Source organism: Spea bombifrons, chromosome 3 (assembly GCF_027358695.1).
Source record: "Spea bombifrons isolate aSpeBom1 chromosome 3, aSpeBom1.2.pri, whole genome shotgun sequence".
Lineage (NCBI taxonomy): Eukaryota > Metazoa > Chordata > Amphibia > Anura > Pelobatidae > Spea > Spea bombifrons.
In genome coordinates, this window is record NC_071089.1 from 70,014,071 (window position 1) to 70,032,973 (window position 18,903).

Sequence of the window (18,903 nt, forward strand, 5' to 3'; positions counted from 1 at the left end):
GGTTATTCTCTTTTATTAAAGTAACTTGCACAAAATGATGAAGTGTTTTTACAAGATAATGATATAATAAGCAAAACGAATAGCTCTCTAAAAAGAAAAACAACACATGCTGAATTATGAGTGAGGAGAAGCAAAGTCGTCTATTGCTTAGCTCAGTGATTTTCCAAAATGTTATTATGAACCCTGTTTACGTGCACCAACAATTGCCATTTTCTGCATTGTATCCCAGTATATTTCACTGTATTTCATTGTAAAACATGAAACATCACAATATTGTTTTAACTTGATATTGTTTGACGGTACGATGGGGGAACATATACATGTATCTGCTCTGTAAGTTAAAATTATTATGGAAAGCACTGCTCACATCATGTTTCTCCTTTGTACTATACTCTATATGAATCAAACAAATAATAATATATTATATATATTTGGAGTGACAAGGCAGTGTCTGTTTTCTTATATTACTTTTAGCCTGCTCTTACTCTTATTTTGCACCCTCATCCACTATTTTTAACCTTGGCTACTAGACAAGAAGACACACATTGTATCAGAAAGAAGGAAGGGTGTCTGAAAAAAAACCCATGCGCTGATTGGCGGCTTGAAGCATCCAATCAGTGGTCAGATCATAGAGTAAGGGGGGCTATGCAGCATCTCCCTAACAGAAGTTATTTTTTAGCCTTTTAAAGATGGGGCAGTCTGGCACATTAAATTGTCCCTTTAATAGAAGTAACACTAATATGAAGGTTAGCATTGGCAATGAAAATGGGCTTCCATTCTCAGCAAACCTAGAGGCTGCCATTGTTGTTTTGAGTGATTTACCCAACTCAAACACCACACTGAGCAAATCCTTTGTGGCAATGCCAATGAAGTTAAACCTGGGTAGTGTATAGTCTATTTAGGTTTTGTTATGGAATTTCAGAAAGCCCATCATTAGAAGTTGGCTTTCAAATTAATGGGACTAAATCTAAATCTTTCGAGAACAAATTACATTTTGACAAGTATGGGTATTCATAATGTTTTTAAATAGTGGTTAATCCATTGTTTATTCTGGCTGCCCTTGGAGCCATGAAGGAATATTTCCCTTTTCTGGGCAAAACTGGTTTGATCTCAAGTGGAGGTTTCTGTCACCTTCATTTGTACCAATGCATTCTAGTGTATCTTTACTCTAGTCACTCTAGTCACATATCTGCAACAGAGCTTCTCTCCTTGCATTTAAATATTGCTCTATAAATTATGTATAGTAAGGAAGATCACAATTCAATCTTAACATAATTTATCTACCTCCTTATATAGTTTATAATGTATTTCCCTTTTTAAGCCAGAGAAATCTAGTATGTACAGAATAGAAGAACATTTTCTTACCTGCGATGTGTAGCTTGAGGTAAACATGATGTCCCACAGGCACTTGAAGATAACAGCTCTTAGGTAGTTCAAAGCAAAATAACTTGGTATTGTAATTGACATCACTTTTTGAAAGCAGTGTGCACTTCCTATAATAAAGTCCTACAAGACAGGAAAAACATTGTAAAATGATTCACACTAGAAAGTCTACTTGTGTTCCTGTTTCCAATGAACTGATCAACTAAACTTTAAATTTAAACAACCACCAATGTGCATAGGATAGTTTAAGATCAATACAAGATTATAGAAGTTAAGGATCAATTAGACAAACAATAACAAGGTCATGAAACCACATTTGAAAATGGGGGGCTTGATTGAGAAGGATCTATCACTTGATCAAGATTTGTTGTAAAGATAGGCCATATATTTGACTTGGATCACAGCATAAAATAGTAAGTGTAATAGGACTTTGGGTTTTAGTTGTTGGCTTTTATCAGTAAATTGAGCCATTTTGTTCTTTCAGAGTTTAGGGCTAACTGTAATTGACTGAAAATGCCAGAACCATTAAGTGTTTACGCATTTATGGCTATAGAATCTTAAAACAGAACCGACTACTTGTCTGGCATTTTACTAAAACAATAACAGGAAATCAATGGGTCATCATTTAATCAAAATAATACATTTTCATAGAGCGTAAAGAAGGACGAACCCCTAGCTGCTTGTTGGGGATGTAAAAAAATCAGTACTATTATTAATTGACCAAAGCAATAAAGTAGGCTTTTACATTCACCAATAAAACCTAGGTGCAAAGAATGATTATTTTGCAAAACCATGAATGTTATGCACTTAATTTCAAATTGAACAAAAACTATATTTTTGCCAATCATGATCTATAAGAAGTGCCACAAAATTATTTTTTAAATGATAAAACAAGTTGAATTCAAGGAGAGTCTAGCGAACCATACAGCCTCACTAATGAGAAATACTTTATAAGGCATTTTTTAACCTGTACAGGAAAAAAAACTTAAACTACCCCAGGCAGTGCACTGCTTTAATCAGCCAATAAATGCAAGACAATGGCAAGTATTGAAATCTAGTACTTTATGCCCATGTACATTGGGGGTTATCATTAGACCCACTTGCACGTGTGTGCCAAACACCTTTTCTGCAAGCCCAAGACTTGGAGGTATGGAAAGATTGTCAAGATTCTGCGGGGGAGAACTTGTCGTAAATTGCATATAATGGCTGGAGTCTCACATTAATCACCGATTTCTAAATCACCAATAAAATAAACTCTGAAGCTTGTTCACATACCTCTCTGGGAACTTTTAATATAGGAGTCATGTCCTTCTAAATATTTCCCTAAACTTTTCCAGATAATAGGATCCTTCTTCTGAAGCACCACTTCAAATTTCCCAGCTTTTTCACTGACACGAACTGAAAACAAAGTGTAGGGCAGGTTAGTTGTATGAAAGTACCAAAAAACAGAGGACCAGAGAGTTGAAAAACATCTTTGTTGTTCTCAGGACAGACATAGCGACACTTACATAACCACAACAGGTAAAAATCACTATTAAAAGAACCCAAAATATAAGAATTGGAGCACTTTTTACAAATCAATGCTTAAATGTAATTTGACAAAATGTCAACTTTGCAGAGTGGAGGAAAATGTAGGTGTGTTAGAGGTAGCAGGATCGTTATAAGTTATATGTAATTTTATGTCTACCCATTAAGGTATTATAGCAGGAGTCATGTAGCCATGGTTCCTAGAATTATAAATACCAGTATATATTAGGCTCATAACTGCACAATTTTCAGACTGACTCACAGATTTGTCTTTCTGACTCCTTCTACAATGTTTAGGCAGCTGCATTCTGACTTTATATATGTGTTGAGTCCTTTTCATAACGCTTTGCAGCAAATAATGAAAGGTCTCAGTCTTAAAATGATATTAGCAGAAAAATAACGCACTGTGAATTTAGAAAGTAATTTACCTGTATATGTTTTTTTCTAACATAGAGCAGATATAAACAAAAAAGATAAGTAACTGTTACCGGCAGCTCTGAAAGGTTTATTTCCCATGATGCTTCATTTTTACAATCCTACGAGCAGGTCTCTGTTCTCTTTGCTTTCACTGAGCAGAGCTTAAGGGCTAAATGCCAACAGAGATGTGATTTTATTCTCTATTTGTTTGCCTGTTTTTGCTATGGCTTTGTCCATCCCTAGCAACACCCAGCCTTAGTTATTATTATTAATGTTTTATATAGCACCATCAAATTCCACAGTGCGGTACAAAAGGTAGACAGGACATAACAATTAGTATATATAACATAACAAGATGACATACAGAAATACAGGGGAGGAGTGCCCTGTTCAAAATAGCTTACAATCTAGAGGTACCAGTTCCCTGAGTTGCACATTGACTGTATTAGATCTTAAGTCTGACAAATGCAGGAACGAGGTGTCTATTATATATATACACTCACAGGCCACTTTATTAGTTACACATTGCTAGTACCAGATTGGAACCCCTTTTCCCTTCAGAACTGCCTTCATTCTTTGTGGCATACTTTCTACAAGGTGCTGGAAACATTCCTCAGAGATTTTGGTCCATATGGACACGATGGCATCACGCAGTTGCTGCAGATTTGTCAGCTGCACATCCATGATGTGAATCTCCCGTTCCACCACATCCCCAAAGGTGCTCTATTAGATTGAGATCTGGTGACTGTGGAGGCCATTGGAGTACAGTGAACTCATTGTCATGTTAAAGAAACCAGTTTGAGATGATGCGAACTTTTTGTGACATGGTGCATTATCCTGCTGGAAGTAGCCATCAGAAGATGAGTACACTGTGGTCATAAAGGGATGGACATGGTCAGCAACAATACTCAGGTAGGCTGCCACATTTAAACAATGCTAAATTGGTACTAAGGGGCTCAAATGGTACTAACGGGGCCCAAAGTGTGCCAAGAAAATGTCCCCCACACCATTACACCACCAGCTCGAACCGTTGATACAAGGCAGGATGGATCCATGCTTTCATGTTGTTTACAACAGTCTGACCCTGCCATCTGAATGTTGTGGCTGCAATCGAGACTTATCCGACCAGGCAACGTTCTTCCAGTCTTCCATTGTCCAATTTGGGTGAGCCTGCGCCAAATGTAGCCTCAGTTTCCTGTTCTTAGCTGACAGGAGTGGCACTCGTGTGGTCTTCTGCTGCTGTAGCCCATCTGCTTCTAAATTCGACATGTTGTGTGTTCAGAGATTGTATTCTGCATAACTTGGTTGTAACAAGTAGTTATTTGAGTTACTGTTGCCTTTCTATCATCTCGAAACAGTCTGCCCATTCTCCTCTGACCTCTGACATCAACAAGGTTTTTCGTCCACACAACTGCCGCTCACTGGATATTTTTTTTTTTGACCATTTTCTATAAACTATAGAGATGGTTGTGCGTGAAAATCCCAGTAGATCAGCAGTTTCTGAAATACTCAGACCAGCCTGTCTCGCATCAACAACCATCCCACGTTCAAAGCCACTTAAATACCCTTTCTTCCCCATTCTGATTCTTAGTTTGAATGTCAGCAAGTTTTCTTCACCATGTCTACATGCCTAAATGCATTGAGTTGCTGCCATGTGATTGGCTGATTAGCTTTTTGTTTGTCTGCAACAAGCAGCTGAACAGGTGGCCAGTGAGGATAGATAGACAGACAGACAGACAGGCAGATAGATAGATAGATAGATGGATGGATGTATAAATGCTGTGGGTCAGCTAATGCCCCTTAAGTATCTGAAGATGGCAGCACATGGGAATTAAATTAATCACCCAGGTCACGGACCCTACATTGTTTCAATTCTATAGTACATAATGGCAAACAACTTGTGTTTGATGCTGAAAAACAAATAATTTATGTCCAGCAGGACCTCTTTTTTAAGTACAAACAGATGGTGATACGGATGTGGTTCTTTAGTCAGGTTTCTGGTCAAGGTATACACAAAATGTTCTCCTCTACAGAGGTCCACAATGTCCAATTTTTACATTAGATAAAAAGCATCTGGTTCATATACTGGAACAGCTCAATCGAAGCACATACAACCCATACATACATCTAGCGTATTGGTATCTGTCTGCTCATTAATAACCTTTAAACTAAAAGCACTGTTTTCCTTCTGAATTGTGTCTACTGTAGACTGTGTATTGTATCTGTTGCAGACTATTAGCGGGTGGATATGTTGCACAATGAAAAGCAAATCTGTCATCACGTTATACAAACATGTTTAGATATGTGGCCACACTTAGAAATTTTTTTCATGGCAAATAGAAGAAAACATATAATTTAAAAATCATATAAAGAGAGTCTTACTCATACATACTCTGTGAAATGATGTTCACAGCAACATGTGTATTTTGTACTTAAATGTCTAAAAGTCAAATAACTCCTTAAAAACAGTCCAGGCTTTCAATTTTTGTACCTGTTCCGTATAAAAAGGTCATTACTGATTTCTCAAAATTAAGCAACTCAAGTAAGCTTTCAACAAAGCTTCTTTGAGACTCATCTTGCACATTCTCCAAGTGGGCTTCCCATACCACACAGATGACAATCAGGCCACACTGAACGTGTATGACAGACAGATAAATATAGATAAGGTGGTGGCACAGGGTTTAATTAAAAAGTGAAGGTATTGTGTTAGCTTACCGTCAATATCCTTCTCTACCGCATGGTTTAACTCTAAAAGAAAAAGAAGAAGAAGAAGACAACAATTTAAAATACTGCATTGTACATAATAGGGGAATACCCCCAGTGTGCAACAGGAAGAAGGAACTGGTGTTTAAAAATAAATATTCTAAAAACATTTTAAGGAAAATCTTGTTTATTAAACTATACAATGATATTTGTGACACTATGCCTGATGGCAGGGAAATAATTAGTTATTGGCATTACACTTTAACACTGAGGTTTGTTACAGCCTTGTTCGCTCATATTTAACAAGGGTGCCAATATAAGTGGAAGGCACTGTGTATATATCTATAAATATATTCATATTATACATATATTACACACACACATATATATATATATATATATATATATATATATATACATACACACACATATACACACACACACACGTATATAATCTATAAATAGCTGGTGTAGAATCTTCTGTAGCAAGAACTTCGTAAATCACACCAGATGAATAACGCATTATATTCTAATTCACAGAATATTTCTGTATGAATTCCATATGTTTGCCAGAGATCAAATCTCTCTCCTGTATTACACTGCATAATGTAAGACTTATACTATGCTAGCATGATTCAACTATTACCCAGAAACATGTGGTTCAAGTTCATTTTAATTTTAATGTTTTATATGCTGGATCAATTTATACGTAAATCATTTGTCCATTAACTATTATTTTGGACTTGACCCAAAGTAACACCATCATTTTCCTGTAATTATTGACAGCAGCAAATGTTTACATATATATCATGATAGGTTACATTGACACACTACTTGATTATTATAATCAGGATATTAAAATGTGGAACACTAACCACTTACCTGTAAGATGTGGGTATGAGTTGTTGGCTAATAACTACTGACATGGTATGCCACAATAACAGTGCAGTTCCAAAGTTTAGGGGATGATACTATAGGTCCTTCAATTACATTTATACGGTTCTAAATGCAACTACTGCATTATTTTAAAGGCACTCTTGCACCAGCCAAACATATCAATTTCTTCCAAAGACAGAATGGGAACCAAAGGAAATGTTTTGTCTTTTCTATGGGCTCCTGGAGTGGATCATTTGGAGAGCTAGGTGAGCCAAAGATCAAACTCCAATTTTGCAACTGAATGCATTCTCAAGTTGGGTTTGCATGATACAGTCTAGGGTTCTCATGAACTGTGCAATAGGTGCACCAGACAGACATTTAAGCTCCCTCAAGCCAGATAAGCAACATACTGGCCTTTCAGGGTACGCAAAAGGCCCTGAAAAGACTATCCCTGAGCCAAGTGTAGCTCTACCTGCCTAGATTGGGTGTGTTGTCTGGAAGAGGTTTTGCAGAGCCTAGCTTAACTGGGTCTGGCAAGTGGATGGTTGGGCTGGCCAGTCAGGGTCAGCAAAGTTTAACCAGAGAGGGCTATGATTTTACTTTGGTGTTTGCACTGTACATAACACTCGCAGTTGCTGGAAATACGTTTTTCTTGAGCCTGCGTGCCCTAGAAGACCATGCTAAGATCCCTTTAAGGGTGATTTATGACTTTCAGATAAAAGGGGCTTGTCATTATATATATATATATATATATATATATACATATATATATATATATATATATATATATACACACACACACACTATTTTAAATTATGTGTTCATACATACCAATTAATGCAAGATACGAAAAATCTCCAATAATTATTTCTCCCCTCAAGATATTCTCTTGAAGATCAACAATGATTGAATCAGAGCCTATATTCTAATAAAAAGAGAAGCAAAATCACCCAGGAGGTTGCAGTTTATTGAAGCAATATACATAATACCTAACTTAAGGAAGTCTCATTCTGTCAAATTAGAATCATGGAGTTCTACAGTCACTGTATTATGTTCTAAATTTAGAATTTGGGTTTGCGCAAGAATTAGCACTATCCAGAATTTAAGTGGTAGTTGCATTTAAATGCATAAATATAGTAGAGAACATTTTAGCCTTAATGAAGGCTAAAAAATGTCAGCTATATTTGCCCACTAAATCACAAAGTCTTTTGTGCAAAGTTGACATAATATACGCATAACAATATATTATATATCATACATACACACTTTAGCACATATTTATAGTAAATAAATTATGGGGCAATCAAAAAGGTGTAGGCCATTTGCATCCTGGGACGCACCATCATATCTACAAGAAACAGAATCAAGACAAACATTAAATCTTTGCCTGTCCTCTGTAGCATCACCCACTACAGAGTTCCAGACTATGCCCTGGAAGCAACATTAGCATAGGTACTGTATCAAAGCTTCATGAAATGGCTTCCATGGCCGAGCAACTGCACGCAAGCCAAAGATCACTATGTGCCGTGCCATGCCAAGTGTCAGCTAAATTGTTGCAAAGCAAACTGCCACCAGAATGGAGCAGTGCAAATGTTCTCTGGAGTGATGAATCATGCTTCATTATCTGGAAGCCTGATAGACGAACCTGGGTTTGGCGTATGCCAAGAGAGTGCTACCTACTAGAATGTGTAGCACTTACTGTAACGTTTTGTGGAGGAGAGATAATGGTCTGGCTGAAAGTAATTATAAAAGAGCCAATGATTTAAAAAATAGGTAAAAACAGAAAAAAATGGAATATAGTATGTTCTACTGAGATTGAGTTTTAGCATCCTTAGTTACAGCGGAGTAGTATGACACGCCAAAGTCATCTGCACAACTTAGAGGAGCTGCCTGCAATTAAACTGGCTAAACTGAACCTCATTTAAAGCAAAAATATTGAAAAAATAAAATCTCAAGGATCTGGAAAGGGTTCAGGCCATGTTAACCCATGAGATCCTCAAAACAGAACAATGAGGTCCTTTTAAGTTTACAGCAGGACACAAAGCCAAACCGGTTTGAATTGAACCATGTCAGAGGGAAGACTGAATACACTTAATTACTCTTCCTATTGTGCCATCCACGTATTCTCCAAAGTGACGGCCCTGTAAACCAGAAAATAAATCATCTGATCCGGCGTCAGGAATTGGAATCAGCAAATGGAATTAAAGCTTGTGTGTGGATGGCAGGGTTATATCTGAGAGAGGAGTTAGTGATTTTTTCTGTAGCTCTACACTCTTTCCACACAGAATAGTTTTTCTATAAGAAATAGATGAAAAAGCAAGACAGACACTACAGACCACATATAGAGATGGCTAACAAATTGAAAACTATCCATAATATTTAACTAATGGACTTCAAAGCAGAACTGAATAAAGGGTACATATATGCTTTGTATTGGCAGGGTTCATGCAGGGCACATGGGGATTATTTTTCTAATACTCACTTCTAATGATGTTTTAGTTATTATTAGTGCTTTGTACATAAACACTTAATGCGTTGTCCTGTTATATTTCAAAATACACATTTTGAGTGTTCCTGATACTTTTGGGGGGTCTTGCAATAAAGTGCATACAAAAAAAAAGGATTCTTTTTTAAGAAACATTTTCAGTTCACATTCATATTTTTTGCTTACCACGAAGGACCAATAATATCTCACGTATACTACAAATAATTAATGTAAAACTTCAATTTGGAAAAACTTTACATGTTGTCCTTATGTATAACAAAAAACCCTCATTCTTAAGTGTCCTAAAAACATAAAAATATGAGTGGTATACATGAGTAAACACGTATTATTAAGCGCAAACTAACTGGAAGATGATATTCATAATACATTCAAAGTGATCTTCCTAATTACACCTGATTAAAGCACATAAAATGAAGCACCATGTTTTACTAATGTACCTTTTGTTTGGTGTAGATAACAACAGTAACCACAGAATCTGTTTGGAACCAATCAGACCTGGCAATGAAGTAAGAAAAACATGGCAATAAACACAAATACACAGATAGAGGAATCGCTTAAACATTAATAAATACGTAATGAGGAAAATAATTGTATCTGAACAAGATTATTTTTTTCCAGCGGGTTGTTTTCTTTGTTCTTTTTTTTTTGAAGAATCAGTGTAATAATGCATACCAATAATAGTAAGCATTGTTCAGCGACGTGTCCGTTATATGTTCAAGAAAAAAATAATGTCCAGTTATGACATTAAGAAAACAATAAGGTCAGCTTCCAATAAGATACTGTAATGTAAGTATACCCTACAGAGTAGAAAAACAAGCATACATCAACTGCAGGAGGGGAACAAAGGAATACATTGCCTTAAGCTTTCCACGGATAGTGAAAATTATTGATTTTTTTGTTAACTATAACAACATCCCTAAGGACACCTGTTCTGGAAAAATCCATATGAGCACATGAAATGTGTTTGTACTTGGAATGTGCACTCTATTTATAATTTCGCTTTAACACAGATATAACGTGCAGTTTTTTCCAATAGATGCACAATATTAATGTTAAAAAATGCACACAATCGCTCATCATAAAAGTAACATTCAAACGTTTGAAATGACCAAAACTAAAATGCCCCATTTTAGTTTAGGTGGTGTGGCCAAGGGCCCTCTCACTAAGTTCCCTAATTCCCCTTTTCCCCTCTCTGACCATCCCTTCCTTTCCTGCTCTCCCACCTCCCCTTTCATTCATTTTCTCCCCTAACCAGAAACCTTAGCCCTCTCAATCTTCAGAAATTCTCAACCAATTTACTGCCTCTACTCTCCCACATCAAATATGTCAAGCCCTAACCTTGCTACCTTTTTTTTTTACTAACCTTAGTACCTCTGACTTTACCACATACGTCAATAATAAAATTGATACTATCAACCATCTAACTCACCTCCAAGCTTCTTGTACAGATTGTACAGTCGTGGCCAAAAATTTTGAGAGTGACACAAATATTAGTTTTCACTGCTGTCTCAGTTTAGATGATGGCAATTTGCATATACTCCAGAATGTTGTGAAGAGTGATCAAATGAATTGCAATCAATTGCAAAGTCCCTCTTTGCCACGTAAATGAACTTAATCCCCAAAAAACATTTCCACTGCATTTCAGCCCTGCCTCAAAAACACCATCTGACATCATGTCAGTGGTTCTCTCGTTAACACAGGTGAGAGTGTTGACATGTTCAAGGCTGTAGATAATTCTGTTATGCTGATACTGTTAGAATAACTGGCTGGAAGCTTTAAAAGGAGGGTGTCCTTCCTTTGTTAAACATGGTTACCTGCAAGGAAACACATGCTGTCATCATTGCTTGGCACAAAAAGGGCTTCACAGGCAAGCATATTGCTGCTAGAAAGATTGCACCTAAATCAATTTATCGGATCATCAAGAACTTCAAGGAGAGAGGTTCAATTTTTGTCAAGAATGCATTAGGGCACCCAAGAAAGTCCACCAAGCACCAGGACCGTCTCCTAAAGTTGATTCCGCTGCAGGATCAGGGGGTGCCACCAGTGCACAGCTTGGTCAGAAATGGCAACAGACAGGTGTGAATGCATCTTCAAGCACAGCGAGGGTGTGGAGTATGGCCTGGTGTCAAGAAGGGCAGCGCGAAGCCACTTTTCTCCATGAAAAACATCAGGGACAGAGTGACATTCTGCAAAAGGTACATGGATTGGACTGCTGAGGACTGGGGTAAAGTTATTTTCTTTGATCCCCTTTACCGATTGTTTGGGTTATAGGGAAAAAAAAACTTATCCGGAGAAGACAAGGTGAGCGCTACGATCAGTCCTGTGTCAGGCCAACAGTAAAGCATCCTGAGACCATTCACTTGTGGGGTTGCCAAGGGAGTGAGGTCACTCACAATGTTGCCTAAGAACACAGCCATGAAAAAAGAATAGTAACAAAACATCCTTCAAGAGCAACTTCTCTCAACCACCCAAGAACAGTTTGGTGACGAACAATGCTTTTTCCAGCAACTTAGTGGCCCAGAGAACAAAACATCGAAATTTTTGGGTCCTCCAGAGGCGGGTGGACAACCCCCCCCCATAAATTCTGACAGACTCCAAGGATTGATTATGCAAAAATGGGCTGCCATCAGTCAGGATGTGGCACAGAAGTTAATTGACAGCATGTCAGGGTGGAGAGGTCTTGAAAAAGAAGGGTAAACATTGCAAATATTGACTCTTTGCATAAACCTAACTAGGGCTGAAACAACTAATCGATAAAATCGATAATAATCGATAATGAAAATCGTTGTCAACGAATTTCATCATCGATTAATCGGATCGATTTTTATCGATTATAAAAGAGGTTTTTTTCAGAGCAAATGCTCTGAAAAACTCCTCTCCTTATATAATCCGACCTCAAACAGAGATCGGATTATAACACCGGAATCCAGATCCCCCGCAACGCTGCAGGAGACCTGGATTCCCCTCACTGTCGGCCGGTCTCTCACTTCCGTCTCTCTCCCCCCTCCCATCTGCCTCCTCCCCCCTCCCATCTGCCTCCTCCCCCCTCCCATACATCACTCTGCCTCTCTACCCGACACCGTTACTGAAGGCACTTTCCCTGCAGCTTCATAGAAGCCTCAGTGTAAGTGAAGGTGAGTAACGGAGTCTGTCTGTGCGATGCAGACCCCCACCGGCTGACAGAGAATCATCCTCTCTGATAGCCGGTGAGGGTCTGCATCGCACAGACAGACTCCGTTACTGCCCGTCACTTACACTGTGGCTTCTATGAAGCTGCAATGAAAGCGCCTTCAGTAACGGAGCCGGGTAGAGAGGCAGAGCGGTGTATGGGAGGGGGGAGGAGTCAGAGGGGTGTATGGGAGCCACCCTCCAATACACCACTCTGGCTCCTCCCCCTCTCATACGCCACTCTGCCTCTCTACCCGGCTCCCTGGTGTCTTGTCAGAAACGGAGGTTCACAGGAGGCAGAGTGGAGTATGGGAGGGGGGAGGAGGCAAAGTGATTTATGGGAGGGGGAGGAGCCAACGTGATGTATGGGAGGAGGCAGAGTGGAGTATGGGAGGGGGAGGAGCCAGAGTGGTGTATGGGAGGAGGCAGAGTGGAGTATGGGAGGGGGAGGAGCCAAAGTGATGTATGGGAGGGGAGGAGGCAGAGTGGTATATGGGACGGGGAGGAGGCAAAGTGATGTATGGGAGGGGAGGAGCCAAAGTGATGTATGGGCGGGGGAGGAGGCAGAGTGGTGTATGGGAGGGGGGAGGAGGCAGAGTGGTGTTTGGGAGGGGGAAGAGCCAGAGTGGTGTTTGGGAGGGGGAGGAGCCAGAGTGGTGTATGGGAGGGGGAGGAGCCAGAGTGGTGTATGGGTGAGTTATAGTGGTGTATGGGGGGTATTATGAATTTTTAGGGCATATAGGGGGTGTAAGGAATATGGATATTAGGCATATCAGGGGGGCATAAACATATCTGGGGGTAAAAGGTATATCAGGGGGCTCAGTGGCATATAGGGGGTATAAGACATCGATATTAGGCATATCAGGGGGGCATAAAACAAACCTGGGGGTAAAAGGTATATCAGGGGGCTCAGTTGCATATCACTGGCATATAAGGAGTATTAGGCATATCAGGGGCACAGTGGCATATCAGGGGGCACAGTGGAATCTGGCATATAAGAGGTATAAGGCATATATGGGGGCAGAGTGGCAAGCTGGGGGTCAGATGTGCATAACTGGGGGCAGTTTGGTAAATAAAAATTTTTTTTCTCAGTTTTTATTAAATATGAAAAATAGTTAACATATGAATTAATATTTACTAATAACTTTGTATTAAAACCTAGTTTGAGAAGCACCGTGTTTGGGTTCTTGTAGCTTTTATTATTATGTCAGTAAAATAAGAAGGTGAATAGCGAGAGGCCATTGCAATAAAGAGATGAAAGTGTAAATTGTACGTTTTTTATTGCAATTTTTCTTCAATTTAAAATAATGTATTTTTTTATCCGATTAATCGATTAATCGACAAAATAATCGGCCAACTAATCGATTATTAAAATAATCGTTAGTTGCAGCCCTAAACCTAACGTAATTGTCAATAAAAGCTTTTGACACTTATGAATTGCTTGTAATTATACTTCAGTATACCACAGTAACATCTGAAAAATATCTAGGAACACTGAAGCAGCAAACTTTGTGAAGATCAATACTTGTGTCATTCTCAAAACTTTCAGCCACGTATACGCCCAACTAACTAGGTTTTCTGACTCCAACCCTTTACTTGACCCACTTCAATCTTGATTGTGTTCCTGACATTCTACGGATACCACCCTTACTAAAGTTATTAATTACCTACTCACTGCTAAATGCAAGGGGCACTACTACTACTACTTCTTCGCTATTCCTACAGGGCCTTTCTGCTGCTTTGATCTCCATGACACTGCTTTCTCCTGGTTCACAGCCTACCTTTTCTGATCATATCCTTAGCACCTCCCTATCCAGTAACACTTCCCCTCTCAGTCGGTGTACCCCAAGGATCATCTCTAGGACCCCTTCTGTTCTACACTTCTTCACTTGACAATCTAATCCCAACCTTTGGTTTTGAATACCACCTGGATGCTGATGACTTCCAGATCAACCTATCCACTCCTCATCCTGCCCTCTTAGATCAAGTAACTAACTGCCTTGCCTCTTTGACTGGATGTCAGCACGATTACTTAAACTCAATCTTTCCAAAACCATACTTCTAATCTTCCTACTCTCCAATGCTAGCTTTCCAAAAACTGCTGTTTCCATTTTAAAAACATTGCCCACATCCATCCCTTCCTAACACAAGATGCCATTAAGGATCTTATTCTTTTTCTAACATAGGGTCCAAATATTTTTAAGAATTTCTTCAGTGTTAGTCTATTTATTTTTAAATGTATTTTTATAATATTTCACATATAATTAAAAAGTAACACCGTTTAACTATAAAACATGTAAAAACACACCCTAAACATGATAAAAGGGCATGTCACTGCAAATTGTAGCAAGTGTTAATCACAGGTATAATACAATTTATTTTATACAGACATGTGAATTCAATACATACACTATTTTACAGTATTCTACATTGTCTTCATCATCCAACTTATGTAACAAATGAGTGTGAGTATATGTAATAGAACCCATGCAGGTTGAGCTGTATACAGCACACCTACATAGGTCAAACAATTAGATGACTCACATAAACAAGTATTTATTTCTCACAGGTCAGATATCATTTGTTTTGCCATGTCATCATTTTCAGCAATTTGTGATCAGCCTCCTATTCGTGAAAATCCATGATGTAATAACGTGTGAAAAACAACAACTGCAAAAGCTTAGTTCTGCTGCTAACAACTATTGTCAAGAGTTTGATTACACATACTAAAAGAGAAGTATGCAAATGAAAGTCGAGAAATGTGCCTGCGTAGAAATGTTAATTTGGCCACAAGTCAAATTTCAATAAAGAAGAATTTATGACACATGCACCTGTACTAACAGCTTGCAATAGAGACACACTGGACATTGAGGCAATGGTAATTGTCACTTGGAATGAATGATGTTTCAGAAAAAAGGAGACCTTGCTGGACATTTTATTGTTAGAGTGGGAAGATCCACTTATTGGCCTCAAAGGACTGACCCAAGTCTAGGGAGTGACGGATACATTTTCATAATGCTTGCCATGGGGCTGTAAGGAAATTTGTTATTTATGCATACTTTCAAATATATATTTGCATTAAAATCAGAGTTTTTGAGCAATCTGATCACCATTCTTTTAAAATCTTTAAACAGGTAACATCCTATATATGGAAATATACTGCATACTGGGGTGTCATTTCAAGTTATAATTTCCCTAAAAATCAAAATATCAACTTGTGATCTCCTCTGTCAAAATCAACCATTTTTTTTTAACTTTTAAATTGTCCAACACTTCAGGATTTGTTATAGCTTCTGTATTCTACCTTTATGAGAATGAAGTAGGACTCTAATAGAAGTTCAATCTTACTTTTACTAGATTGCTGATTTTCCTGCCATGTTTTTATATTTTTTCCTATAGGGTGTCATACTTACCTAGGGTGTAATTCTCTGTCTGTTACTGCTGACACTTTACTTTGGGGTAGCGTACCTAAAGAAAAAAAGTTTAACTCAACATATCTCCAATTTATCTCCATTCACTTCTGATAAATAGGGGGATATATATTTGACATCTTTGCCCACATTGATGTAAGTGGTCTGTCTTATGTAAGTTTTCATTTCGCACCTGTGTATGTACTATGTGCCGGTAGTTAATATTATAAATGACATTTCACGCTAAACCTTGTGCTGTTTCCAGTACCAGAAAAAAAAAAAAAAAAATGAATAATCAAGTCAGGAAGGAGGCAGTTACATTCTGGGATATGGCATATTCTTAGAAGAAGAGACAATAGAACTTGCTGCAAATCATATACTGCAAATATCTTAAATTACCAAAAATGTAAGCAACACATATGTATTTTGTTGATATGTTTCTTTATGGGAATTATTGATATATTCAATATATAACATTTTAGTAACATAATAAATAGTAGTAAGCCCACTTCCTCAAAAAGAGAATACATGTGATTCTTTGCAATATGAGTAAAAAAAATTTTAGGAGGAAAACGAATACTTCTCTAATATTTGTAATAAATTAATTACTCTGGGAATTAAACATAAGGGTGAAAAAACGCTTACCATTTAAACTTTTTTTTTCCTTCAGTTCTGCCGATGTGCCCTCTAAAAAAAAAAAAGGAAAAATGCTGGTAGTCCCGGCTGTCTGGTTTATACATTTTATTGCTATCACAAGAATGTTCTTTAAGTCCATTATTCCATTAGTCCATTTTCCCTCACTGCCACCCTGTTATACCTGTACAAAACAATAACAATCTGATTTACAAAATGTGTGTGTGTATATATATATATATATATATATATATATATATATATATATATATATATATATATATATATATATATATATATATATATTTACACTGATCAGCCGTAACATTATGACCACTGACAGGTCTAGTGAATAGCACTTCTTTTCATGGCACCTGTCAGTGGGTGGGATATGTTAGACAGCAAGCAAACATTTTGTCCAGGCAAGCTACTGTATATCAAACTGCTGGAAAAGTTAATGCTGGTTCTGACAGAAAGGTATCAGAAGACAAAGTGCGCTGCATTTTGTTGAGATGCTGATCCTTGGTTATTGCATACTATGGGTACTTGAGCATTAGAAATGGACCATGGAGCAATTGAAGAAGGTTGCCTGGTTTGATGGTCGGGTGCGGGTGCGTTGCTTTACGTTTGCATCGCTGCAGCCGGTGAACGTCTGCACGATGCGCTTTAACAATCCCCCTTGCCGGCATTTCCCACGCCGGAAGTGCCGGCACCAGAAGTTGTCTAAGTGTATTGCGTAGATGTCCCCCGCCGGCCCCGCAAGATACCCGGGAGTCTGCTTTGGTAAGTCTGGGGGGGCACATCTTGGGGGCAGAGTGGCAGCATATCTCAGGGGGGACAGAGTGGCAGCATATCACAGGGGGGCAGAGTGGCAGCATATTTCGGGGGGGACAAAGTGGCAGCACTAAGAAAACAATTTCTTTAAAAAAAGCACCTAACTTTTAGGGTACGCACTATAATTGAGCCGATACGGTAATCCACATACACTCTAACACTGTAAGCTGACATACACACTCATGCTAATGGAATACTGTAACACAAACACCACCATAAACGCTAGCACCACACTCTTATACAAATGCACACACTCTGGCTAACAATATACATATATAAAATTATACACTAACATTATGGACACATACACACTGAATCGGATACTACAATACAGTAGACATACTGATTCTGGCACTATACATTTACACACACGGTGCCTCTAGCACTATACATATAGGACACATACACACTGATACTACAATATACACATATTCACAGAGTAACTCCAGCATGACACATATACACACTGACTCTGACACTATAATATACACACACAATGACTCCAGCGCTATACATATATGCACTAACTAGAGCACTTTACATATACACACACACAAACACACTGACTCTCACACTACAGTATGCATCTACTGACTGTAGCACTATATACATACTGACTTCAGCCCCATAAATGTACACACATACACAATGACTGTGACACTACAGTATACAGTACACACACATATTCACTACTCCCTTGTGGAGGCCAGCCACACCACTCTCTATCTTCTGCCATCCTGAATCAGGCACCCTGCAAAACTGTGGGTGTCAGGAAGGAGTTTCTAGTCGCCATGGCGACAAGGACCAAGGCCCTACCCTAAGTCTGCTGAAGGCAGTTGACCAGACACAAAACCACTGACACTCACTCTCCATAGAACCATCACAAAGAATGTCGACAGCCAGCCTAATGGCAGCTGAACAAATGCAAACCCTCAGCAGCTGCTGCATGATCTGTAGAAGCCAGTGCAAAACGGACCTAGCTACTACAAGAAAAAAAGCATAAAAAAGCCATATATGAGACATCTGTCTACCAAAAGTTAATCCGAAGAAAACCACAAGGTAACAAGTAGGGAGGTACCTTTTAAATGTTTGTTCTTTCTACCCTACCTAGATGTGTAGTCTCTTTATCTTGTGAGATGTCAAGGAAATACATACATAATCCATTTTTTGCTGAGGGAGGGCTTTGTAAGCTAGCTAAATTGTGAAGGCTGAGTAACTGAAACGCAAACATAAATACAGAATATAAAAATTCCCACATGTTCTATATAACTGAATTGTATTTTTTAAATGAGAGTTTATTTTTTCCCATAAAAAATATTTTTGCAAATTCACCCTAGGAAAATATCTAATCATTTTCCAGACCATCATATTTAAATGTTACTCTCATAGATCACAATGTAGCTGTAGTTGAATGCGCTCAGCTAAAAATATCTCCACCACTCATAT

At 38.3% G+C, this 18,903-nt stretch overlaps 1 protein-coding gene across 1 annotated transcript in view; it reads right to left on the bottom strand.

Moving 5' to 3' along the window:
* LOC128484804 (cytochrome b5 reductase 4) overlaps window positions 1-18,903 on the bottom strand; it is a 48,471-nt gene that overhangs the window by 11,828 nt on the left and 17,740 nt on the right. Inside the window, exons 5-11 of the mRNA XM_053461345.1 lie at window positions 16,636-16,677; window positions 15,994-16,048; window positions 9,850-9,907; window positions 7,738-7,831; window positions 6,043-6,075; window positions 2,659-2,781; window positions 1,366-1,506 (exon numbers count right to left, since the gene is read on the bottom strand). Of these exons, the coding sequence (XP_053317320.1) occupies window positions 1,366-1,506; window positions 2,659-2,781; window positions 6,043-6,075; window positions 7,738-7,831; window positions 9,850-9,907; window positions 15,994-16,048; window positions 16,636-16,677 (546 nt within the window). The remainder of the gene's footprint in view (window positions 1-1,365; window positions 1,507-2,658; window positions 2,782-6,042; window positions 6,076-7,737; window positions 7,832-9,849; window positions 9,908-15,993; window positions 16,049-16,635; window positions 16,678-18,903) is intronic.